This window comes from Empidonax traillii, unplaced genomic scaffold (assembly GCF_003031625.1).
Source record: "Empidonax traillii isolate 1590-97213 ecotype Southwest subspecies unplaced genomic scaffold, ASM303162v1 scaffold1260:size142763, whole genome shotgun sequence".
In the NCBI taxonomy this organism is placed as follows: Eukaryota; Metazoa; Chordata; class Aves; order Passeriformes; family Tyrannidae; genus Empidonax; species Empidonax traillii.
The window spans coordinates 44420-66814 of record NW_020956453.1 but is presented as its reverse complement, the minus strand read 5'-3'; the positions used below and the strand labels follow the sequence as shown (position 1 = coordinate 66814).

At 43.1% G+C, this 22395-nt stretch overlaps 1 protein-coding gene across 1 annotated transcript; it reads right to left on the bottom strand.

Moving 5' to 3' along the window:
- Positions 1-7347: 7347 nt before the first annotated feature.
- Positions 7348-20060, bottom strand: XRCC2 (X-ray repair cross complementing 2). The gene is made up of 3 exons (XM_027906217.1): positions 19979-20060; positions 15585-15666; positions 7348-9885 (listed from the first exon to the last, which is right to left on the bottom strand). The coding sequence occupies exons 1-3, from the start codon at positions 20015-20017 to the stop codon at positions 9170-9172; spliced, it is 837 nt and encodes a 278-aa protein (XP_027762018.1). The 5' UTR covers positions 20018-20060; the 3' UTR covers positions 7348-9169.
- Between the last annotated feature and the right edge of the window lie 2335 nt (positions 20061-22395).

Below are 22395 nucleotides of genomic sequence, written 5' to 3'. Positions count from 1 at the left end.
CTATTTATTTTTTTTTTAAATATTCACATGGGAAATGTTTCTATTTTTATTGTCTGTGTCTGTTTCTTCACAGTGTTTCAAGCCAGATTTCTTTGACAGGTTTATTGTTTGGGTTATGCTGTAGACATTAGTATATAAATCTATAGGTTGTTCTGGAGTTACTATGGCCCATTTGGGAATGTCAGCTACACAAACTTCCAGCAAACAAGCAACACTGTGACGTGAGCGGGTGGTTGGAGATGAACATGAACCCAGCCAGAGCACTACCAAATCCATTTTTGGGGTGAAGGCCACTTGTTTTGGCAAAGTTGCCCTGTAGTCAAGCCTTTTAGACCAGTGTTTGCTAAACCATCTTAAAACAGACCTTTAAGCTTTGTTGTTTCATGGCAGAAGTTTGAGCAAACTGCATTCTCACCTACCTTCCGTGTTTCCCTTGATACATTAAAAATGAGTAATTAAACAAGAGCATCTACTAGAAATCTACAAAAAAGCAGTTCCTTATTCAGGAGTACTTGAGGCTTTTGTACAGTTGCACAGGATTGGGGGAGTTTGTTTCTTTGTATCAAGGCCACACTCTGACCTCTCTTTTCTTCTGCATTCAAAACCTAATGTCACCCTGCCCAGGATTATCCGGATCTGCTTTCGAGTATCACGACCAATGAACTGGTGAAAAGGAAAGCTGCGGGGAAACAAGGCAAATCCAAAATGAGATGAAGTTCTATTCCCTACTCCAGTCTCCACTTGTATATGTTCTGGTTTACAGCGGGCTTCTTTTGGCAAGGCCAGATTCACTGCTTGAGCTTTGGGACAGCATTTCAGACAGGGAGGAGATCTGGGACAGGAGACCACAGAGTAAGAAAATGTACCTTGAATTCAGTTTTCATTAAACAAAAGGATTTCTCCATTCCCTTTGAATGTTCTCTTTTGTATTGTGATGGCTTTGCAAGATGAAATGCCTTCTGTCCTGTGTGTTGCTGTTGTTCACAAGAGTCCTAGAGGCAGCTAAATGCATGGTTTAGTGTGTGGATGAATTAACATTTTAGCTTTAGTGCATCCTACACCATAATTATACTGAATTGGTTTTGGAGAGACTGAAAGCCTACCTGCTTCCCAAAAATAATGGGTTTGGCTTCAGATAAATGACAGGACAACAGTGACACTGAAATCATCCAGAGCAGGGAGTAGTCAGGACCAATTCTAAGTACTGGGAATTCAGCAGGTTTTGAACTACTGCATTGATATTTGATGATTTCTTATCCTAACAGAAAGCATTTCCATTTGTGTCACCTTTATTTTCCTGGAAGCTAAATCTTGCTCTTGGAGAAAACAGGTTGTGGGACCAAAAGATCTAGAAAATCAGCCTTGATGTTCTTGTCTGCATTTGTTCCATCTTCAGACTCTAACTCAGCCCTGCTGTTTATGTAAAAGTGCAAATTCAGAAGGAATAGTTCAAAGTTTGACTTTTGGCTTTCAGAGGCTGCAGAATTCTGTTCTCTTTATATCCAGTGTGTTCATTTAAATACCTGTCTGCAGCCTCACCTGCACTGTGTTCAAGTACTCCCTCCTGCTTCTCCAATTGTCCATGATATCCTTGATCAATCCATGAGGGAAACAGCACTGTTGTGTAATGCCCTAACTGGAGTATGGCTTCAGTCCAGAAAATAAACCCAGAGATTGTCCCTTTCTTGCCTTTTGCCTCTCAAATCTCCTGTGGGGAGGATACCACACACATTATATGACTTACCAGAAGAGGAAGTATTGGGAAATTTTGTTTCTTAGAAGAGATATTAGAAGCGGCAATAAAACCCCAAACCAACAGAGAAAGAAAAGCCAGTTTTGAAATCCTGACACTCTTTTGTGCTGCACTTACTCGTTAATATTTGGTTCAGCACTGCCATGAGGGTTGGGTGAAGTGTCACCGAGACTGGTGGATGCCACCTCTGTCCTTCATTCACAGCAGCAAAACCACCTGAGCTCCTTCACAAAACAGAAGAGGTTTTAACACGAAACACAGGCACGAGATCCCAGCAGAGCAGAGCCGTGAGCAGAGCCATGGGATTGGATCAGTGTGAGACAAAGGCATTTCCGTGGTGGTTTCTGCGCTCTGTGACAGAGGTCAGGAGTCACTGCCACCACATCTGAGCACTGTGCTCTAGAGTGCCAGGAGGAATCCCAGCACCAGTGCCTTGGTCCAGGAGCTGTGCTGGACCTCCCAGCAGGTGCCTCCAGGTGAAAATCTCCTTTGGGCTCTGCTGTGGTGGTCAGTCACTGGTGTGATTTACTGACACCAGTATGAGCTGCTCTGCAACCAGCAACGACCCGAGCATGTCAGAAATCCCCATTTCCACCACGGAGAAAGGCTGATTTTCTACTGTGGCACAATGAAAATCAGGCAAATTATGATTTCTCTTCTGAGTCCAGGGGGGTCTCACTGAATCCTCTGCTGTGGTGGGAGATGGAACCTCTCCTGAGCATTTAGCAGCCAGCAGAGCCTTTGGGAGGCTGAGCAACGGATTAAGGGCACTCTCTGGCAGGCACCAGGCAGCTGAACCCTGCCTGCCTCCAGCTAGCACTGACTGCTCCTTGATCTAACCACACCTGCAGGAGCGAAGGAGAGAGTTCAGCCACTTGTTAGGATGCTTATGGAATCCCACAGGACATTTTCACAAAATTGACAGCTGTACTAGCAAGTACTTTTTTTGTGTCTGCTCGAGGGACTGGCACGTTTAAGTTATTATCTGCAGCAAGGACTTCAGGCTTAATATGCTCAGAGTGCTTGTGGAGGCCATACAATCAATGGGAAGGGTCACGTAGTGTCAGCCAGCAAGATTTGTTGTGAACAGGATTGCAGAATAATCATATTCGGAATGCCTCCATGGATTTTAAAGATGGTGAGCCCTTTCCTTTAACTGCGTGGGCTATTCAAATTCCTGGCTCCACTGGCTTCTGTAACTTCATTGCCTATGCAACTGGTCTATGGCATTTGCTTAGGGGATTCATAAATTTTATTAAAAGCCTCATTTTTTTCTGATGGGTGAAAATACAAGCACCTATATAATTTCACAAAACGTGATTTTATTGTCAGAAAAGTGCCACTGATGCATATGGTAATCAAAGTGCAAGCAGTGGCAGGAGTATCACTGCAGAGCCACCAAATTAAGGCATTAAAATAAAGGATGAGGGAAAGTTCAGCCATGACTTTGTAAGTGAATGCTCCTCATCACGGGCAGGGTTGCTCAACAGCCTTGGGGATGGAGTTGCCTCCCATTGCTGCCCACTTCCCAGAAGGGGATGAACGGTGTCCCATCTCATCTGGAAGGAGCTGTGACAGGAGCTTTGAGTGGCAATATGTGCTGTTCAGCCAGGACAGGCTCAGATGAGTTCAGAGGGGCAGAACAGCAGCTCTAGTGCTGTCTGATCTCTGGCCTGGTTTTCTTCTTCACTGTGGCCACGGACTGCTCCTGCAACCTCCAGACCCTTTTAGAGTCTGCTGTTTCCAGCTAAGCCATTCCTCTCCACTAAGGGCATTTTTCTACAGACTCTGGAGAGAAATGAAGCCCTTTGCCTGCCAACTTTTGATGACCACATGGCTTTCCTGTTTCCCATGCTTTAGCAAAGTCTTTAGGAGTTTCCTAAACAGCCTCCCCTCTCCTCTACCCCTTCCTCTCTCACTTGCCTCCTCAGTCTGGGCAGTAGTTAACACCCAGCTGCTGGATGGTTTGGCTGTGTGAGTTGACAGCCCTGCTTGGTGATAAATTAAAAAGCCCTTAATCATTATTCAGCCCTTGCAACAGACAGTTTTTATAAAATACTCCTCAGTTTTATACCCCAGAGCCTCTTCCCATTTGTGCTCTACCTTGGAGACTCTTTCCTGTTTTGAACATGGAGTAGAAGAAACCTCCATCACTTCAGGGTTGCCCGAGAGCAGCTGGGCTGTTTCTGCACTGCCCTGCATTTCACATCCAGCAGGGCTGCACAGGGTCAGCCTTCAGACTGGAACCCGCTGAAGTCCAGTTAGGGAATGGCATCACAAGTGCACTGCTACAGCCTGAATGTTCACTGGAGGGCATGACCCTGCCCATGAACCGAAGGTATCTGGCTTTTTGACATGGCCAAGGCAAGCCCAGCAAATGACACACCGCTGGAGTTCACCGGACTTACACCTCCCACTGTTGTGCAGCTGCCACTGTGCAAAGAAACGAGAAGGTTCTCCTGGCCTTAGAATGCTGGGGACAGGCCAGAGTAATTTCTGTACCTAAAAATCCCATTTTATATTCCCTGGGAAGATGGTTGTGCTTTTTTTTTTTTTTTTGGTTCTGCTAATGCTGTTTTACAGCAAGTTGTGGGTCTGTGGGACTAATCCTACCTGTGCCTCGTGAACTGTGGTGAGCCATGTGGCATCTTGTTTACTTACTTCTGCAATTGTTCTTTACCAGATCAGAAAAACACTCTGCTGATATTTTTCAAGAGTTGATAAAACTGCCTAAGATTCTACTGGGAACCCATGGAGAAGTCAGGATGGAGACAGAACTGTCACCGAGGGAGTTTGAGCAGAGCCTTTGAGATGGACTCTAGAGACAGCACTGCCCACTGTAGCATGGTCTTCTGTCTCAGCAGGATGAAGAGTGTGCAGATAATTTTAGTCAAAAATCCTATTCACCCCTTCCTGGGAGATGGAGTCTGTTCCTTGACCTTTGCCAAGCCACCTTCGAGGCCTTGACTGCAGGAGCCTCATGGCCTTGCCGGGCCTCTTTTTGTAGCAATGGCCTAAAATCTTGTCCCTCCTATACTCAAACACCAAGATTTCTCCTCTTTCCTGTCTCCCCCCAGGGCTAGGAGGTCTTTAGCATTGGCCCAGTGAGACGTACGAGAAAGAAGCCTGGCAAACGGTTTATATTAACAGCTATAGGGGTTGTGCCAACTCCTGCTGTAGGAGGGTGCCAAGATCCAGAACGTGGCTGTTCACCAGCATTTGGCAAAGCAGTGACATCTTGTCACCGCTATCCCTGAGCACTGAGGCCCACACAGGTACACCGACCAGTTGGTTGGGGCAGGATGCAAGGCAGGGTGGGAAAGAAGAGGGAAGACTGCCAAACTTTTCCCAGGGAAAGTCACAGCCATGATTCTTCGAAATCATCTGCTCTGATGTGACATCACTCCTGACTGCAAACAGAATCGAGTCTCCAAAGCTGTTTACCAGTTACACTGATGTGGGTTCAGTCTTCCCTATCTGGGTAGCCCAGCCTGCACGAGTAATAAAGAGTGTACATAAACTCCTAGCAAAGCAGAAAACTACCCACTTCCAGTGAAGCTGGATGCTGCCACAGAAGGCTGTGAGAGAGCTTTGGAGCTAAGTGCTGATTGTTGGGAAGGTGCCTAGAGCTGGAGAGGAAAAAACCCCCAACACATAAGAAGGAAGTCTGTTTTTACATTTAATTCCTCCTGGGTCCAGAGAAGCAGGGGTTTATATTTTCATTATAAATGAGCTATAAAGCATCTACATAGTGGAATCCATATTCCCAGTTGGGAAGAGCCTGCAGGTCAACTATGGTCAAGTTTCCCTTTGAAAGCATTACCATTCCAAGTTAGTGAACAGTTCACGGGTCCTTTTGTTGTAGCCACGTTATTCACAGCTCTGTGCCACTCAGCTGCCTTCTTTCACCCACAGGGATGCCCAGACCTTTGATTTCAGAGACTGCTGCAGGGCATCAGAGTTCTCCATCCAGAAGATCATGAAGATACTTTGTACTGATGCTACTTTCCCTGTCTGAAAATTTTTTCCACTGCCAAAGTCTTCCAAGCCCTTTGAATGTTTCCCCTTTTTGAAGCAAACACGCGTGTCCTGTGCTACTACTGTGTAGCTGCTGGAAACACCACAACTGTCTGCAGCTTTTACACAGGTGAGAATTCTCTCTGCCCATTACTCTCCAGGAAAAATAAAACTGCAGGTATGTTTCCACAGGAGAACCTTTATCTTCTGCCATTTCCAAACTCCAGGGAAAACTAAGTGGCTGGAATCAGTTATTTAAGAGAAAGGAAATTTTATTTTGCAAGTACAAACTTAAACCAAGCAAACCGCTATTTGTATTTTATTTGCTCTATAAAAGTCTAGGCATACAAAAGAACTTTTTACTGGATATAAAACCTCACATTTTCTTTTCAGGTATTCATAGAAATATTAGTTTAGTTGAAAATAAATATAAAACCTGCAAAATACCTTAATTTGGTTTTGCTAAGAACTATTAAAAGGATGGGGGAAAAGGGTGGACTAGTTCCTCTTTATTTCAAGCTCGTTGCTTTAATTCCATATGGCATATGAAGCAACAAACTCTAAGGAATGTAAGAAGTTCCTATGCCTACAAAAGCCTTAACAATACCACACTGAGCTGAAGAACAATGGCACTGACATGAAAGGATTTTCATTTCCAAGAAATACCTGGCTACATCAGAGTTTAGGGTAGGGATACATGCATTCCATCCCCTTCTGCAGGGCTGAATTCCAGCAGCACAGACCTACTAACCCAAAATGAGCTTCCTCCCCGGGAGTCTGAGCTGCAGCAGCACAGGGCACTCCAGGTGAGACAGTGGGATGGAGACGGGGCGGTAACTTGGGTCTGGGTGAAAGAGGAGAATCTGCATTTAACAGCACATTCTAAGCATTATGCTACGTTTGAAATACTGTTCCTGGCTCACAGGGACAAACTGCCTTCTCCACTAACCGCAATTTGTACAAAACTTTGAGAAAATTCCCCACTTAGAAAATGGTAAACTCCCTTTTTCACACTCACAGTGCATTGAGGGACAAACAGCATTGCCGCTTCCCAGGTTTTTTATCGCTGCATCTTTCTTAGACTTGTATCCTAAAGGTTAATTTTTCCAAATGGCATAATTTTGGCAGAGGCTGAGGTCAGTGCACTCCCAGACTGCATACTGCCTATCCCTCCTGCAGTATTACAGGGATATGTAGATGTTCAGCACCTTGAAATCTAGGCTTGCTATTCAGCTGAAACAAATGTGCAGAGCATGAATATTACAATTATCAGAGAAGTCAAAAAATCTGTCTGCATTCAAAGCAAAAATAAAACTGGGAAATTTCTAAATTTCCTGAGGTGCTCTTTTTGATCAACTAGAACTTTGGCTTCCTTCCAATTTAGGCATTTCTTCTACAGTACAACGCAAAATATAAACTACATTGTGAATGATATAAAAGCACTTTTTCCAGATGGGAACGACGGAACATATCCATTGTTTTTTTTTCCTCAACCACATTTTTTAGCAAGAATGATTTTCTGAAGCAGTTATGAATCAGTGGAGCTGTATTCTCCTATGGAAAGGGGGCTGCTTTTCTCCTAGTAGAAGTTATATAGTCCTGTAATTTTCACCTTTTAGAGTTCTGTAGTTCTATTTGAATCTTTCTGTTCTTTTTTTTTTAGAAAAAAATTGAAGAATGCCTTTTATAACAGTTCCTAGTGGGAGTGTTTGCTCATGGTAAACCATCTAACTCAGGTCCAGTCTAGGCTGAATGGCTGCTGTGTGTTTTTTCATGTATTTGTGTTCTTATGCAAGTCTGAAACAAAATACATGTTCTGATGGAAAAGAAAGCACACATGAAACAACAATCTATAAAATCATCAGCTCTGTGGAGATGCTGAAAAGGCAAGGTTCACTCATGTGTCACAGTAAAGGAACAGACGGTGTAAAGAAGTGATCAGATGGAAAGTTTGAAATCAAGGGGGGAAAAAAAGGGAAGTTTTCCTACAGAAAGAATAATTAAACTGAACTCATTGTGAACAGACACAGTGGAACCCAAGAGGGTAAATGAACTATACACAGCTGGGAATCCAGACATACATTCAGCTTGAAAAAGCTGCCTCAGAAGTCAGGAAATTCAAAGGTAGGTGTCTCACAACAGAGTTTTTTGGGCATCTTCCCCAAAAAGATTCGTACTCAAAAGAGCTCGATACTTCTTAATATGCATTTTTGTTAATAATCTGCTCAATCTAAACTATAAAACGTGCTGTGCAACATGACTGAACGAATATCGCTGTGAGAAATATTTCCCCCATGTTTGAGTAATTTGAATTTGTAAGCTAACGTTAAGTTTTTGTATAAAATAATGTTCTGTGTGCAATTTTCTTTCTTGTAAAGCACTTTGAAGCTTTCAAAGGGCACTCTGGGTTCATAAATAATATGGTATTCTTTGCCAGAACTGTAGGGCATTTCCCATAAATTCTGAATCTTCTTTGCCAGAATTGCAACACGTTGCATGCCAAATCCTGCACACAAATGTTCTACATGTGGCAAATACATATTGGTAAAGACCAGAGGCATGGCATTCCTGGATTTCTTAGAGAGACTGGGGGCAGAGGAAGAAGTGGGAAGGAATAACAAGGGAGGGAAGAGAGAAAAAAATGTTCATACATCATTTAAAAAAAAAAAAAAAAAAAAGCAAAAAACCCCAAACAACCCCTAACCAGCACTTAATTATTTTCAAAGGCTAAACTGTTTGCTGCATGCAGCACAAACTCACAGGTACCCAGAGCTGGGTCTTTACTTTACCTTCAGTTATGGAAATCAGGCCCCTTTTTCTGAGCTGGGTGTAGATTTTCCAAACCCAGATGTCTGTAAGGGTCAGAACGCCTGCAATCCCCGCTCCTCCCAGAACATGCCAAGGGAAACAGAGAGGCTGCGAGCCTGGAGAAGCAGAGTCAGGATTGCCACTACTTCCCAGGCTGTGAAAACGAATCCCCTTCTTCAGGCAAAGCCGTGAACGCATTTCTTATGCCCAGGGCTACAGGGAATAAACCAAAGCCAGTGTTTATAAAGTGAACTCTCGCCTCCCTCTCTGCAGCCTCCCCCGTGGACAGCCAGGCTGGAGCTTGGAAGAGGAGGAGTGTAAAGCAGCAAGACCCAGAAATTCAATCAGTGTGTTTGGCCACGTACCACACAGGTTAGATTACTGAAGGATACTCGGAGTTTAATGTGTCTTTGGTTAAGTATGAACAAAAATTTCACTAAATTTAAAGAACATGATAAATGACAAAAGAAATGACAAAAATTCTTAGTCACTCAGCAACAACCAGCTACTTTTAAAGGTACCAGAAACTACTTAGACCTGATCAGGCCTTAAGCACCAAGATTTGCTCAATGTTTACAAAGCAAGCTGAACTTAAAACTGAACTCCACATTCTGCAACACTAAATGAACGTTTTACTACCTGGTTTCTTTTGAGGTGGCAAGAAATGACTGTAAAACCATTGCTGCTGCCAGAACTACACTGCTTAGAGAAAAATATCCTGTGGGTTACCATTTGTTGCCATGATTTACAAAGATACGGTCTATAATCTGTATCGGTTTCATGTGGAAGTTTTAAAGGGAAAAAGCCTTCTGCAGAGTTTGCAGATTTCTGCATAAGGGTCTGTGATGTTGCAAAGAGGACCAAGTGGTGCTGTCTCACAAGCTTTTCAAGCAAGTTGGCACATTTCTTCAGATTCATCTCCTGCAAGGTAAGACTCTCCCCTCCATTGCTTCTGTCTATCCAGTAAAAAGCTGATATACTGTCTAAAAGCAGAACACAGAGCGAGGGGTGAGCACAAAACAGGTTTTCTAAGGAGTAGAGAGTGAGCAGTAACTGAGTGCTGCTGTTGCAGTTCACAAGGAAAAGCCTTCCCAGGCACTGCTTTATCATTTCCTCCGTCCTCTGTGCCAGCCTGTTCTCCAGAACCGTAACCAGGCGGAGCATGTCGAAGTGGTAGTCTGTGTCAATGAACATGACTTCCACCTCCAGTCCTCCTCCTGACTTTGGAATGATGCAGCGGGCTATGAGGTGATAGAGCATTTCCGTTTTTCCTGTCCCTTCTGCACCGTGGAATTCAATGACGTCTCCTGTTCAAAAACAAGGCAGCAGGTTGTCAGGTAAGAGCATTTTTAGCCCAGGGTCACTTTCCAGTGTTTACTGAACCAATACTCGCCATTCCACGAATTGGAACGTGCATTTTGGAAAGTCTGATATGCATTAAAAATGTTTAAATCCTGGTTAGCACCTACAAAGAGACATTTCAATTTTCAAGAAAGGCCTCTAAAGTAAAAAAAAAAAAAAAAAATCAACTGGGAAGAAAGGTTGAAAACCTCTGCCAATAGCACCTAGGATACCAGCCTCAGTAAAACATTGGCAACTGGATTTCATCCATATCATCACAGGTCAATGAAAGCAGAGGAGGAAGATGTTTATACAGAAGTGGCTAAGAAACCATCTACACTATGCACACACAATTAAGGAATAAATTAAAGAGGAGAGGACAAGCGAAACACAAAAAAATTTATATATCAGAGGTCCAAGTCATGTTGGCACATCTATTTTTACAGCACAGCCTGTCCTTCAGCATCTCATGCCTGCTATAAGCTCGTTCAGTACCTCCAGATGTCACAAGATACCTACAGGAATCTGTGACGGGTGAAGAGAGCACCAGTGGGTTTATTTAGCCCTGATATTCTTCTGTGATCTTAATATGAAACTGCTTTTTTTTGACAAAGGGGACTCAGATTCCTTCAACTGCAGGCAACACCTCTGTCTGAAGCAAAGGATCTCTGTTCATAAAAGGATTCAGTCTGGTTGCCTCATCCATGTAGGTCAGTAAAACACATATCACATAAATTTAAAATGTTAATTAAAAACAGCATTACACTTCAGCAGGAAACCAGGTCTTTTGTTGGATGTGAATGCAAGATATTTTTAAGTGTTATCCAAAGTTTCCTGATGTCTTGATCCAGAATCTAAAAAAACATTAATTTATTAGTCATGTTTTATAAATTTTTAATTTTGGGTTCTGGATTATTTATTTATGACATTTTGGATTTTAGGCAGAAGGGTAAATACATGCAGTAAGGAGAATCACACAACTGTAATTGCAGGAAGGTGAGAGATTTCCATGGCCTTGGCAAGTGCAAATGGCATAACAGCTTTTCATAGGGAGATGTGAGAGTAGAAAATTAATTGCAACTTTCCTTAAACATGTTTGTGCCTGCCTGAGTTAACAGGGTTTTTCAAGCCACTGCTCAACTTCCAGAGGACGTCCTTGTTCACAAATGTGTATAATGTCAAGATGCAGCTCAGGATGAAGGGCAGAAGGTGGTGGGGAAGAAACCAAGCTCTTACTTCACCCTTTGCAAGTGTTAAAAGCAATTTACACCTGATGTGCCAAGGCTGTCCATTTCCGTGGAGCTCAGACTGCCCGCCTCTCCATAATGGAATTCCTGCTGCTCCACGACTGCAATTCCATTTCTATGAATTTCTGATCCTTCAAAATTTATTAAAAAGCTTGATTGCTTCAAAAACCTTTACTAAGCTGTTTTGAATGGCTCACTCACTTTTGAGATGAAAGACCACTAGACTTGCTGGGACATAAATCTTCATTTTCTCTTCCTGCCCAGGGGTCAAATGTCCAACTCAGGCACTTTCAGCCAGTGGCTGCTCTGCTGTCACACAGCCTGTGCCAGCAACATAACCACGCCCTGGTAGGGTGAGATACCAGCTTGGAAGAACTCCTCCTAAATGTCCTGGTAGGTCATTCCCTCATATTTCATTTACTGAAATATTTTAGAGCAATTGCATAAGGCAGCTCTTGTTAAGGTACAAAGTGTGTCTTCTGTCTGCCGCTGGCTTCGTGCCACCCTGACTGGCATTTCTGATTCCACACCAGAAAGTGAATGGGGCCAACATGCAAGGCAGGTGCCTCACCTGCCTTTACAGCAAAATGTGACCTGTCTGATTCACAAAGTTATTCTGGGAAATAAATGCTCCACTTTTTCCATTTGGAGATGTTCTAACAGGACGTCTGTGTGCTACAGAATAGCACTGGACGAGATTTTGTTATTGGCAGAACTAATGAACTTATTTAAGTAAAAATTCTAAAAGTTGAGTGATAAAAATCAGTCTCAGAACTTTTTGTGGTGGTGGTTTATAAATGTTGACAGCAAGACAGCCAAGCACCCCTCAAAGTTTGTTCAACATTGCTGAGAAAGATACTCAGCTGCATTGTAGTTTGACCAAGATACTTGAGTTACTCTGAAAAGAGTAACAGCTTGGACTGCAAGAAAACCTCAAGAGGGCTGGGGATTTCTGTGCCTTCCTGATTATCCCAGAGGCTGCCCACAAGAAGAACGGGTGCAAAACAGAAGCCATTTATAGCAACATCCATAAATGTAGGGTTTCACTGAATTAGTAACCAGGCTGTTAGAGTAAGATAAGAGGGGAAATTCATTCCTCTGGATCAGAGAGGACAAACCATGACACAGCAGAGGAGGAAGTGAGGCCAGCAACATTTTCAAGAAGCCTTTGACACTCTCACAATAGGTCACAGAAGAGACTGAGTGATCAGTGCTAGCATCAGCCATTAATGTCAAAACAACTTTGAAAGGAGGATTAGTAAAAAGTCACTGTCACAGGATGAGAAAGGCTGAGAGGGAGAGGAGGAACAGACACTTTAAATGTGGAAGAAGGTTAATGGGAACTTTTTCTATTAGAGCTGGTGTTGGCAGACGTTAAACATATCAGTAGATGAATGTTCCATTAGCTTGGCAAAACATGTAGAAGACAAACTAATTGGGTTAATAAAGACTTAAGTTCGTGAAGACTTAACAGATGGAGATGGATAAGCAGAGTGATTTCATATGAAATTCAGCACTGATGAATTCAAGAAGTAGATTCTAAGGAGTCACCCAACACTTTGTTTGGCTCATGGTAGCCTGAACTGGCCCACTGTGGGCAGAATAAAGAGAACAATAGTCCACTGGTATGAACTGGCGTGCAGGACGAGCTAAACGCTGCTGCATAAATGTAAATATTTATGAAACACTAATATATTTTTAACTGAAACTTTGTGCTCAGTCTTGGTCATCAATTCGGTGGTACCTTTTGAATGAGAAGAGCCTTGTTGCTGTCTGTAATCATTCCACTGGCAAATGCTGGTTAAACTGTTTCCTGACACTGCAGTTCCAAACAGGCTGTTGGAATACTCAGCAATAACTCTGTGGATTTCACATCACCCGATACCTTGAAGTTATTGGGCTGGTGATTTACAACAGAGTGCTGAAGCTGTCACTAATATTTATACCATTTATAAGTGAAGTAGAAGGGCCCCATATTTATTCCAAGTTAATGTTGGGTGTCATGCTGAACATCAGAGCTTTACACTGACACCCACACCTTCGTGCCAGTGGCACAGTGGAAATATGATTGGTAAGAGGGGAAGATTATTTAAAGCTTGTGTCACTTTTGCTCCATTCCAGAAGAGCTTAAATGGTATGTAATTAATGTGCTTATGTGTTCTTAAATATGCAAGTCCATTGTAATTAGAGGCAGTGGCTAGAACATCACAGCAGTACCTATATTACCCGCCCCTATTTTATAGTACTGACACAGATGTAACGAACACTTAACTACAATGTAACATTTTGTACTTTATTGAAATTTCGTGTATGTGTTTGCTTTAAATGCCATCAAGAAAAACAAAATTTAGGCCCTTGCATTACTTTATTTACAGCATTTTAGATTAGGAGCTGTTCAGTACAGACTTCATGAGCAATCCATCACAGCATTCCACAGTGACCCACTAAAAGTCAAGTTCATGACAAATGGAGAGGAAGGCCTTCAGCAGGGATTTAGGACTGAATAAATGAGAACACACATCAAAACAACACATGGGCTCACATGAATACTGTGGTATTAAAAGACAAAGCAAAAACGTAATAGAAGGTGAAGTCTATTTATCTATACACAGCTAAAGATCTGTGCTAATACGTTATGCAGCTTCATTGGTGTCAGCCAAAAAGCGTGGCAAATTATGGGTAATAATCGACGCCATTTGTTCAGTGCAGAAGAAAAATACAAGTGCTTCAAAAGCTCAATGACTCTGCTGGCACAGAGAAACCAGTGATGACTTTTATAAGGTTTCCAGCCATCTTAGATCTGAGATTCTGGAACAGTCTTTGGACAGACAGGAACAACCTACTTAACTTTAAGAGCAAAGCAAATAAATTTACATGAAATAATCTAATGCTGTGGACTGCAGGCAATTACTAACCCTCAAGAAGGCTTCTTAATGTCTGTTTGACCAGAATATGGACAGTTTAGTCTCAAATATTTGTTTCTTGTGTGTAAAGTTGAGCAGAAAAAATCCCAGACTAAAATATCAGTATTTTCTATTACTGCATTTTTTAAAAACATAAATACCTCATCTCTTAAAACAATTAAGAATTTGAGAGCCTTGTGAAACATATACCAATTTCACTACTGGTTCTTAATTCTTCTTGTGGATAACAAAGAACTTCAGAATTGAGAGTATTTAAATATCCTTCTGTGTTCCACTTGCCCTGATTGGTTTACCCATATTTCTCTGCCCTTTATCCTTGTTATGTCACATTTGAAACTTTTGGGGCAGGAACCATACACTGCTAAACCCCATATGTATTCTCAAGTGCTGCAAAACAACACAGGAGTAGTCTCACAGTGACTGTGTTTGCAGACTAAGCATCATCTCTCATCCAATTAGGCTGATTTTTTTTATTGCCTTTTCCGCTGAACCTTCAAACTGCAGACAAGCGTGCTGGTAATCACTGCAGCCACGTACCTGCCATATGAAATCCACTCATTCAGACATTCATTCCACAGCAGTAGTACTCCACCACAAGATCCTTGCAGTTTGCCATTCATGTGCCTTTTTTCCTACATATTTCTAATTTTGTGTAATCAGAGCTGTCTCTTCCATTATGAAATACACGAGATTTCACACGATCTGGAAAATCAGTCTGACTTCCTGAATAGAGTGTGAATTTCTGTTTAGGTCATTAAAACATCCAATCTTGATCTTTAAACTTCTTGCTAGAAGAATCTCCCATCAACTTGTATACTGGTGTCACTGGGAGGTTGCCTGACTTCTCCAATTTGAAATTCTTATTTATTCACTGAAGGTCTCCATGAGCCATGTTGATCCAAACATTGCCCATGAACTCATTCAGCTGATTAGTGCCTATGTCCACAATGGAATTGTTTCTAAAGGTCCATCTAAGTATAATTAGGATTTTTCAGGCCAAGACTAAAACGGCTTGATGACTTGGCTTTATTGAAAAATACTGTTTGCTCATGCCCCTTATCCTAAATTTTCCAGACCACTCCGTATCACTGAACTCTTTGCTATTTACTGAACCTCATGCTCTTTACAAATTTCTGCAGTTATGACTTGGTGGTGGTTGTTTAGAGCACTCATTAAAAAAACCTGAGAGGTTCAATGACAGACTCTAGAACAAAATGGTGTAAAACTACAAAAAAACTGACCAATGTGCTTGGTATTTACTCACCTACAGCTGTGTTTCGATATGCATGCAGCATATTTAAAGTCCATTTAATAATGTTTGGCATGGTGACTTTGCATCATTCCATTTTATCTAGTTTTCATAGAAATACATCAACAATTAAAATTCTGATCCAGGATAAAATCATCTACTTGTAAGCTTATCCCTGTCACACTGCTCTGAGAATACTTTTACACAGACATTTTTCCATGAAGTGGATAAAGACACATTTTTACCATGAACAGGAGATCCTTCCTCAGCAAACAGGTAAGGTTCAAGATTCTTCAGGGAGCTTCTGCCCTCCAGTCGTGCAAGCAGCTTTTAAAGACAAGACAGAGAGACACGCTGTTAACTAAAAACAATGGACCTAGGCAACAAAACCTAAATCTGACAGTTTTCCATGACAGCCCTATCAAAAGATTAGCCTGACTTTAAAAATGTTTTCAGAAATACACATGGAAGCATATAGTCTGGACTACAGACGGTTCCATCCTCACAAACAATGAGCACACCGATTCAATGGCAATGAGGAGTGGATATATCAGGGGAAATAAAAGCTTAAAAAGAAAAGCTGCACAGGTAGGTTAGCAAGAGGGATCGCCTCTGGGACACAGCAGTGCTGCCACTGGGAAGAACAAAGAGAAAGAAGATCATTTGTAACAACCACCTCCTTCACAAAAAACTACTGGATGAGGAGGTGAAACCTTACCCATCATCAATCTCCTGAGTCAGTCCCTCTGAGCATTTGTAAGTAAAACCATGTGCATTTCACCTGAAAAGTTACACAGGACTCCTCTGGGCTACAATCCTATTATATCATAGTTACTTGTTCAAACAGAGTATGGATTAAGAATGATCAAAAGTAATTAGTCACCAGTGGCCCTGCAAGAACCTTTCTAAAGCAAGCTTGAATTTGTAAAGCATGTTCTCCAAAGCCCCTTGCAAAGTAAGCCCATTGTAAAACAAATTAGTTCAAAGTTCACGGACAGTTTCTTAAATTGAGAGGTATTTGCGTAGTAAGTAGACAGGTATTGACATAACCTGTGTTATTAGTAGTTCTGGCACACTGCATAAACCAAGAATGAACATTTCCCCCACTACCAGAGCTGTTATTCCCTACGTGTATCAGCACACTTGGGAAAGGACACTACTGGGACGCTCAGAGTGCCACCAGAGCACGTACCCTGGTGCCAAATACTTCATTCTCCGACACACCCAGCTGTCATTTAAAGCTCTGAACAAAACAAATCCTGTTCAGCTTTATCCCATCCTCCTCAGGACCAAACCAGCAGTGAGCACATATGGTTAAACTGTGTTAAACTGCTGCCTTCTCTTGCTTTCCTCTATGCCACATCCACAAGCAACATTTGCTCTGAATTGTCTTAACAGTTTTTTAAAGAGTTGTGTTTGCCTTTCATAGTAGAATAAAACTCCATTAAATGGTCCTAAATTTACTTCAAGTGGTCACAATGGGAACCTAAGTGTGGCATATTCACTGACACTTTAACAGTCCCTTCCATAACAAAATGTCAGCGTGTTTGCCTTGGCCCGTTCACACCTATCCAGGAGAGTTTTCTGACTCGTCCAGTGAAGGGCCAGAAAAACACTTGGATTGACCTTGCTCTGGATCTGTGGATCCTCCCATTACATTTCACACATTTGTGCAGCACACAAAACGCTCACATGGTGAGCTCTGGAGTATTTTGGGAACCGGTAGGGTCCTGTGACCCAGAAAAAGGAAAAATCCAAATGGACATATGTACACAAGAATACAGGAATGTATCTTGGGACGCATAAACCAGGAGCTCTCAACTACCAAGAAAGACCCTTCACGTGCAGCTCTTCTGTGCAAGCAGCTGCCAATGCCTGGCCCTCGCCCCTGGCGAGAAGGGCTGGGAATTTCACCCCCTCATCCAGCAGTGGAAGTTGAGAGAAAGAAGAAAACCACCACAGGCTGCTGCTTGCTAATGGTCTTCACTTCTTAGCAGAGGAAGCACCTCTCCAGCATTCTGGGATAACAGGGGGCTGGATCACGGGCACTGCTAGGTCCAGGAGTCACAACTATTGCTGGGCTAAATATGTTCCTGCTCCTAAATTTATTTCTATGCCAACAAAACATCCTCTGCAGTTTATTTCTTCTGAAACAATGAGCTCTTAGACTGTCACCTCTTTTAAGCTTACTGCCAGAGCTTTGGAAACACATGGTAGATTGACTGGCATCATTTAAATATGAATCTGCAGTTACTTAAACGACAAGTTTATATATTAATTTTAAATAACTACAGGTGCTTACTCTGAGCACTGCTCATGTAGGTAATTTATGGTAATTTGCTGATGATAGTGCACCTGTGTTTTTATCAAACTTGTATTTACTTCCGAGATTTGAAGCAGAATCTCCAAAGGCACTTGCCTCATTAATGTCACGCTGGGAGCAATGGGGTTCCTGGCAGAAAACAGGAACAATTTTCCTTCAACTCTCACAAAGGTTTGTCCACACCACAGCAGAAGTGACGGAGGCAAAGCCGAGATGAGGCACCAGACAGGCAATCCCTCACCTCTGCCCGCATTCCAGGCAGGGACAGCACAGGGCTTTCCAAATCGGCTAAAGCCACCTTGGCTCCGTTCCAGGGCAGCATTTCCATTTTGCCTCCCCACTTATTCACGTGTAAAATGAGGAGGAGGAGAAATCTACAGCATCTAAAGGTTAATCTGGAGGGTGGACATCAGATGTCCCAGGCTTTGCCACAGACACTGTACAGCTCATAGCACTATATGAGTTGGAAGAGTTTGGGAAAAAAAAAAACCAAAACAAGACAATTTCAATTACGTATTAAGTCTTCAGATTCCATAATCTAACTGTAGATGCTCATTTATTCTTTCATAAGGCTCTTTTCATCTTCTTTTACACAAACCACCACCTTTTAGCAACCTGCTAGTGGTAGGCCTTCGCTCTTAGGTGTTCTTCAAGTGTAATTATGCCAGCAAGAAACTGCACATCTGTGCAGTCACGTGTAAAAGACAAGTTATACAGAAGAGTCAGACAGCAGCTAGGTTAAATTTCATTAATGACAAGGCTGATGGGGCTCAAATATTTCAGCTATGCCTTTTATAATTTATCAAATTCTTAATAAGCAAATATGCACATGGACAGTCCCACTGACTAACACACGATGTGCTTATACTCTATTGGTTTCACCAGAGCTATGCATAAATGGAGGCACACATGTAGGTCTTGTCAGGAATGAGAGATTACTTCATTAAAATGTTAAAGAAATTCAAATTACATACTCCAGCTCTGTTAGAGGTTGTGAGCTAACCTACAGGCTGTTTACACATACAAACCCGTCTTGAGTACGAGACAAAACTTAATTTTCAACCGCTATAACCGCTCTGACTGAGCTTTTGTAAACTTTGGGCATGAAGAGATATGCAAGCAATTTATCATTAATTTTACTGTGATACACCAAAGCTATTTTGTGACTAATTCTAATTTGTTGTATTAATTATATTGAATAATAAGAGTACAAGACTGTGGTCCCAAGATAACCTGATCCTATGCAGGAGGCTATTTGACCAAGTATTGTTTTAAATTAAGTGTTTTCTGTTTCAAGGCCTTTTACCATTTTTTTCCTGGACGGTGTATTCATACATTAACCTTTCTTAACCCATCGGTTGTCAGTTCCTCCCTTGGTCCAGGCTGGCTTATCCATCTATCACAGCCAGTTGATGCCATGTGCATTCCCTGCTGGCACCATCACAACGACAAATAAATGCACTGACCCCCTTGGACACAGCACAACTCATGTCCTTAATTCATGTCTATTTGCTGATAGTGGACATCTGGTACTATTTTTTTTTTTAAGTGTCAAAAGGGCTTAAGAGCTCAAGTCCCACTGAAAAAACGCGGAGTTTTATCAAGAAATAAATACTACCACACATTTCTACGTTTTTATATGAACTATTTGATGTATTCTGATAGTTACACAAAAATCTCCAAGCAATTACGTTGATGATTTCAAGTGGAGGTTTTTAACAAATACGCCATCCAGCAGAGAAAAACCCCCAACCCCAACCAAAAACAAACAAGGCAACAAAACCTTAAACTCAAACTCCCTTTTCTACTAAGAGAAGTAAAGCAATTCCACCTTCCATACTCTTTATTTACAGAATCATAGAAGCGTCAAAGCTCGAAGAGACCTTTAAGATCACTAAGTCCAAACGTCTAAACCGAACCTTCGTCACAACCCTTCTTCCTCAGGCACCCACTCCAGCTCTCGGGAAGTGAGGGCGGAGGGAAAATTTACAAACAATTCCCGAGACACCGGACCCCCCTCCCCCCGTGCTGACAGCAGCGCCCGCCCGCATCCCCCACACAGGCAGGACAGGGATGCACGGCACCCTGAGCCCGCCTGGAGCCGCTGCCACCCACGGACACCCTCCAGGGAGCCCTCCAGGCGGCTGAACCCTCCCCTCCTTCCCGCACACCCCTCAGGAGGCTCCGCGGGCGCTCCCCCCACCGGGCCGCTGTAGGGAGCGCTCCCCCCTCCCCCGGCTGCGGCCTCGCCCGGCCCTCCCCGCCCGGGCCCCGCGGCTGAGGGGGGCCGGGGCGGGGGCGAGGGCAGCGCCTCACCTGAGTGCCCGACTCCGCCCTGCGGGGCGCGTCACCCATGGCGGGCTCAGGAGCCGCCGACCCCGATCCCGCTCCCGCCGCCCCGCAGCGCCCCCGCCCGGCCGCCCACGCTGCGCCTGCGCGGCTCGGCCCCCCGGGAGCGCGGGGTGGAGCCCGCGGGCTGAGGAGCCGCGGGTTCGAGTCCCGCCTCGGGCTCTACCGCCTGTCAGCCGCCCGCCCGTCCTGCGTGGATTGGGATTCCTTGGCTACCGCAGGGGGAATGACAGGATCGATTATGTTGGAACAGACCTCTGAGACTATCGAGGCCAACCTATGACTGAACACCGCCGTGTCAACTACACTCAGTGCCACGTCCAGTCTGTCCTTAAACACCTCCAGGGACGGCAACCCCACCACCTCCCTGGGCAGCCCGTTCCGATTGTCTAAGCCCCTTTCTGTGAAGAAATTCCTCCTAATGGCCAACCTAAACCTCCCCTGGTGCAGCTTAAGACCATGTCCTCTCATCCTGTCACTGGCTGCCTGAGAGAAGAGGCTGACCTGCACCTTGACGTGGCTGTTTATTTATTTCAAGGACCCATCTTTTTATAGGTTTTTGTGTTTTTTTTTTAGCCTGCTCCCGATGAAATGGGGCAGGTGGCTGGGTTGGTGTGACTCAGGGGATGCTCTTCTGTGACACCGGGGTAGCTGTGACTCAAGGGAAGCTCATTCGCGTGGCCGCAATTAAACTCTCGACGCCTGCGAAACTGCTCTTTGCCAAAGCCAGCTATCAATTACAGCTTAAATTAAAAGGGGTCTGGGATGTTTTAAATATGTCCCTGGAACGAACTGGGCTTGTGTGGTGCGTGACACCCCGGGGCAGGAGCCGATGTCCAGCGAGTTCCTCACGTCAGCTCCGTGCTGGTGGCCAGCAGCGGGACCTGCTCCCCCTGAGGACTACGACCTGTCTGCTGATGTTGTGCCACCTGGGGAGGCAAGAGGGATGGGCACAGGGAAAGCATGGCAGAACCAGTTTGTGTTTTCCATAGGCTAAGCACAAAACCAGCAGGATAAGAATAGCAGCTCCCAGTATCTGCATATCAAAGAGCCGTACAGATATGATCTCTTCGGGTCTAGGGAGGTTATCGGTGATACTGCACGTCCTTACAGTTAGGAGGAGAAACTGGTGGTGGAGTTCCCTGTTCCTTCAAAGAAATCATGTTTGCCTATGTGAAAGAGTTTCTACTGGCTTGGTCCCGAGTGCACCACAATCAGAAACTCTAACCTCAGATGCAAGGTGTCATCTTTGTTTACTCTTTCAACCCTTTTTCAGCCCGAAATACACAGCTCCAATTGAGAACACCCTGTTGTTGCCGTCTGACTAACTCAGGTTTCAGATGAATGTCTCTAGCCAGATTTAACCCAAGTCAAAGCTCTATTTTCAATGTCCAGTCCTAATTCTGCTCATTTCAGTAGAGAAGGGAGATGGTCTCTCTGCACAGCTGTAGTAGCCTTTTTTCTTTTCTGTGTATGGATACACATGCCAAATTATCAAGAGCATGGAAGGTGGTTCTCTAGTGAGAAAGACTTGGATGGCTGCAATACTTTTGGTTTAATTGTACTGAAGGAAGTTTCTTTTCTGCCAGCATAAAGGACAGACAACCTTAAGAGCTGCATGTCTTACTATTATTACAGCACCTCAGTGGTCTGGGCCATTGGAAGAGTTCAAAAGACTTGTTAATTAGTAGTGATTGCCCTTGAAGCTGACTGATGAGTGACCTAGCCCAAGAACAGAGGGGACTTGATGTCACTTATGAGAAAGGCACTACTCACTGCATCAGCTACATGTGGGTTGGTTTTTTTTTTTGGATAATTATAGGTTCGTGGTTGCTCTTCTCCTCTAATTAAAGACATTGCACTAATTTTTTAAAAGTGACTGCTACTTGAATTTAGGGCCATAAAATATACAGCACAAATAAATGCCAGTTGACTGAAACCCACTCCTACCTCATCACTTACTACTGTGAGTATCCCAGTAGGGTTCTATGGGAGCTCTTCTACTGCATGGGTGAACACACTTTTGGTATTACAGTTTAATGCAAGATGAAGTGTCACAGTTCAATGGAGATCAACCAACATTCAGCAGAGAGAGGGTAAAAGCACTGAATTCACCTGAGCAGTAAAAAAAAAAAAAAAAAAAAAAAAAAAAAAAAAAAAAAAAAAAAAAAAAAAAAAAAAAAAAAAAAAAAAAAAAAAAAAAAAAAAAAAAAAAAAAAAAAAAAAAAAAAAAAAAAAAAAAAAAAAAAAAAAAAAAAAAGAAAAAATTAATTGAAATAGTTAGTATGTAACAGTTAGAAACATGTTAATCAAATATACTTGTCACCTTGATAGGCAGATTGCACATCAGCAGTCAGCACTGCTGGCATCTTACCACATTTTGT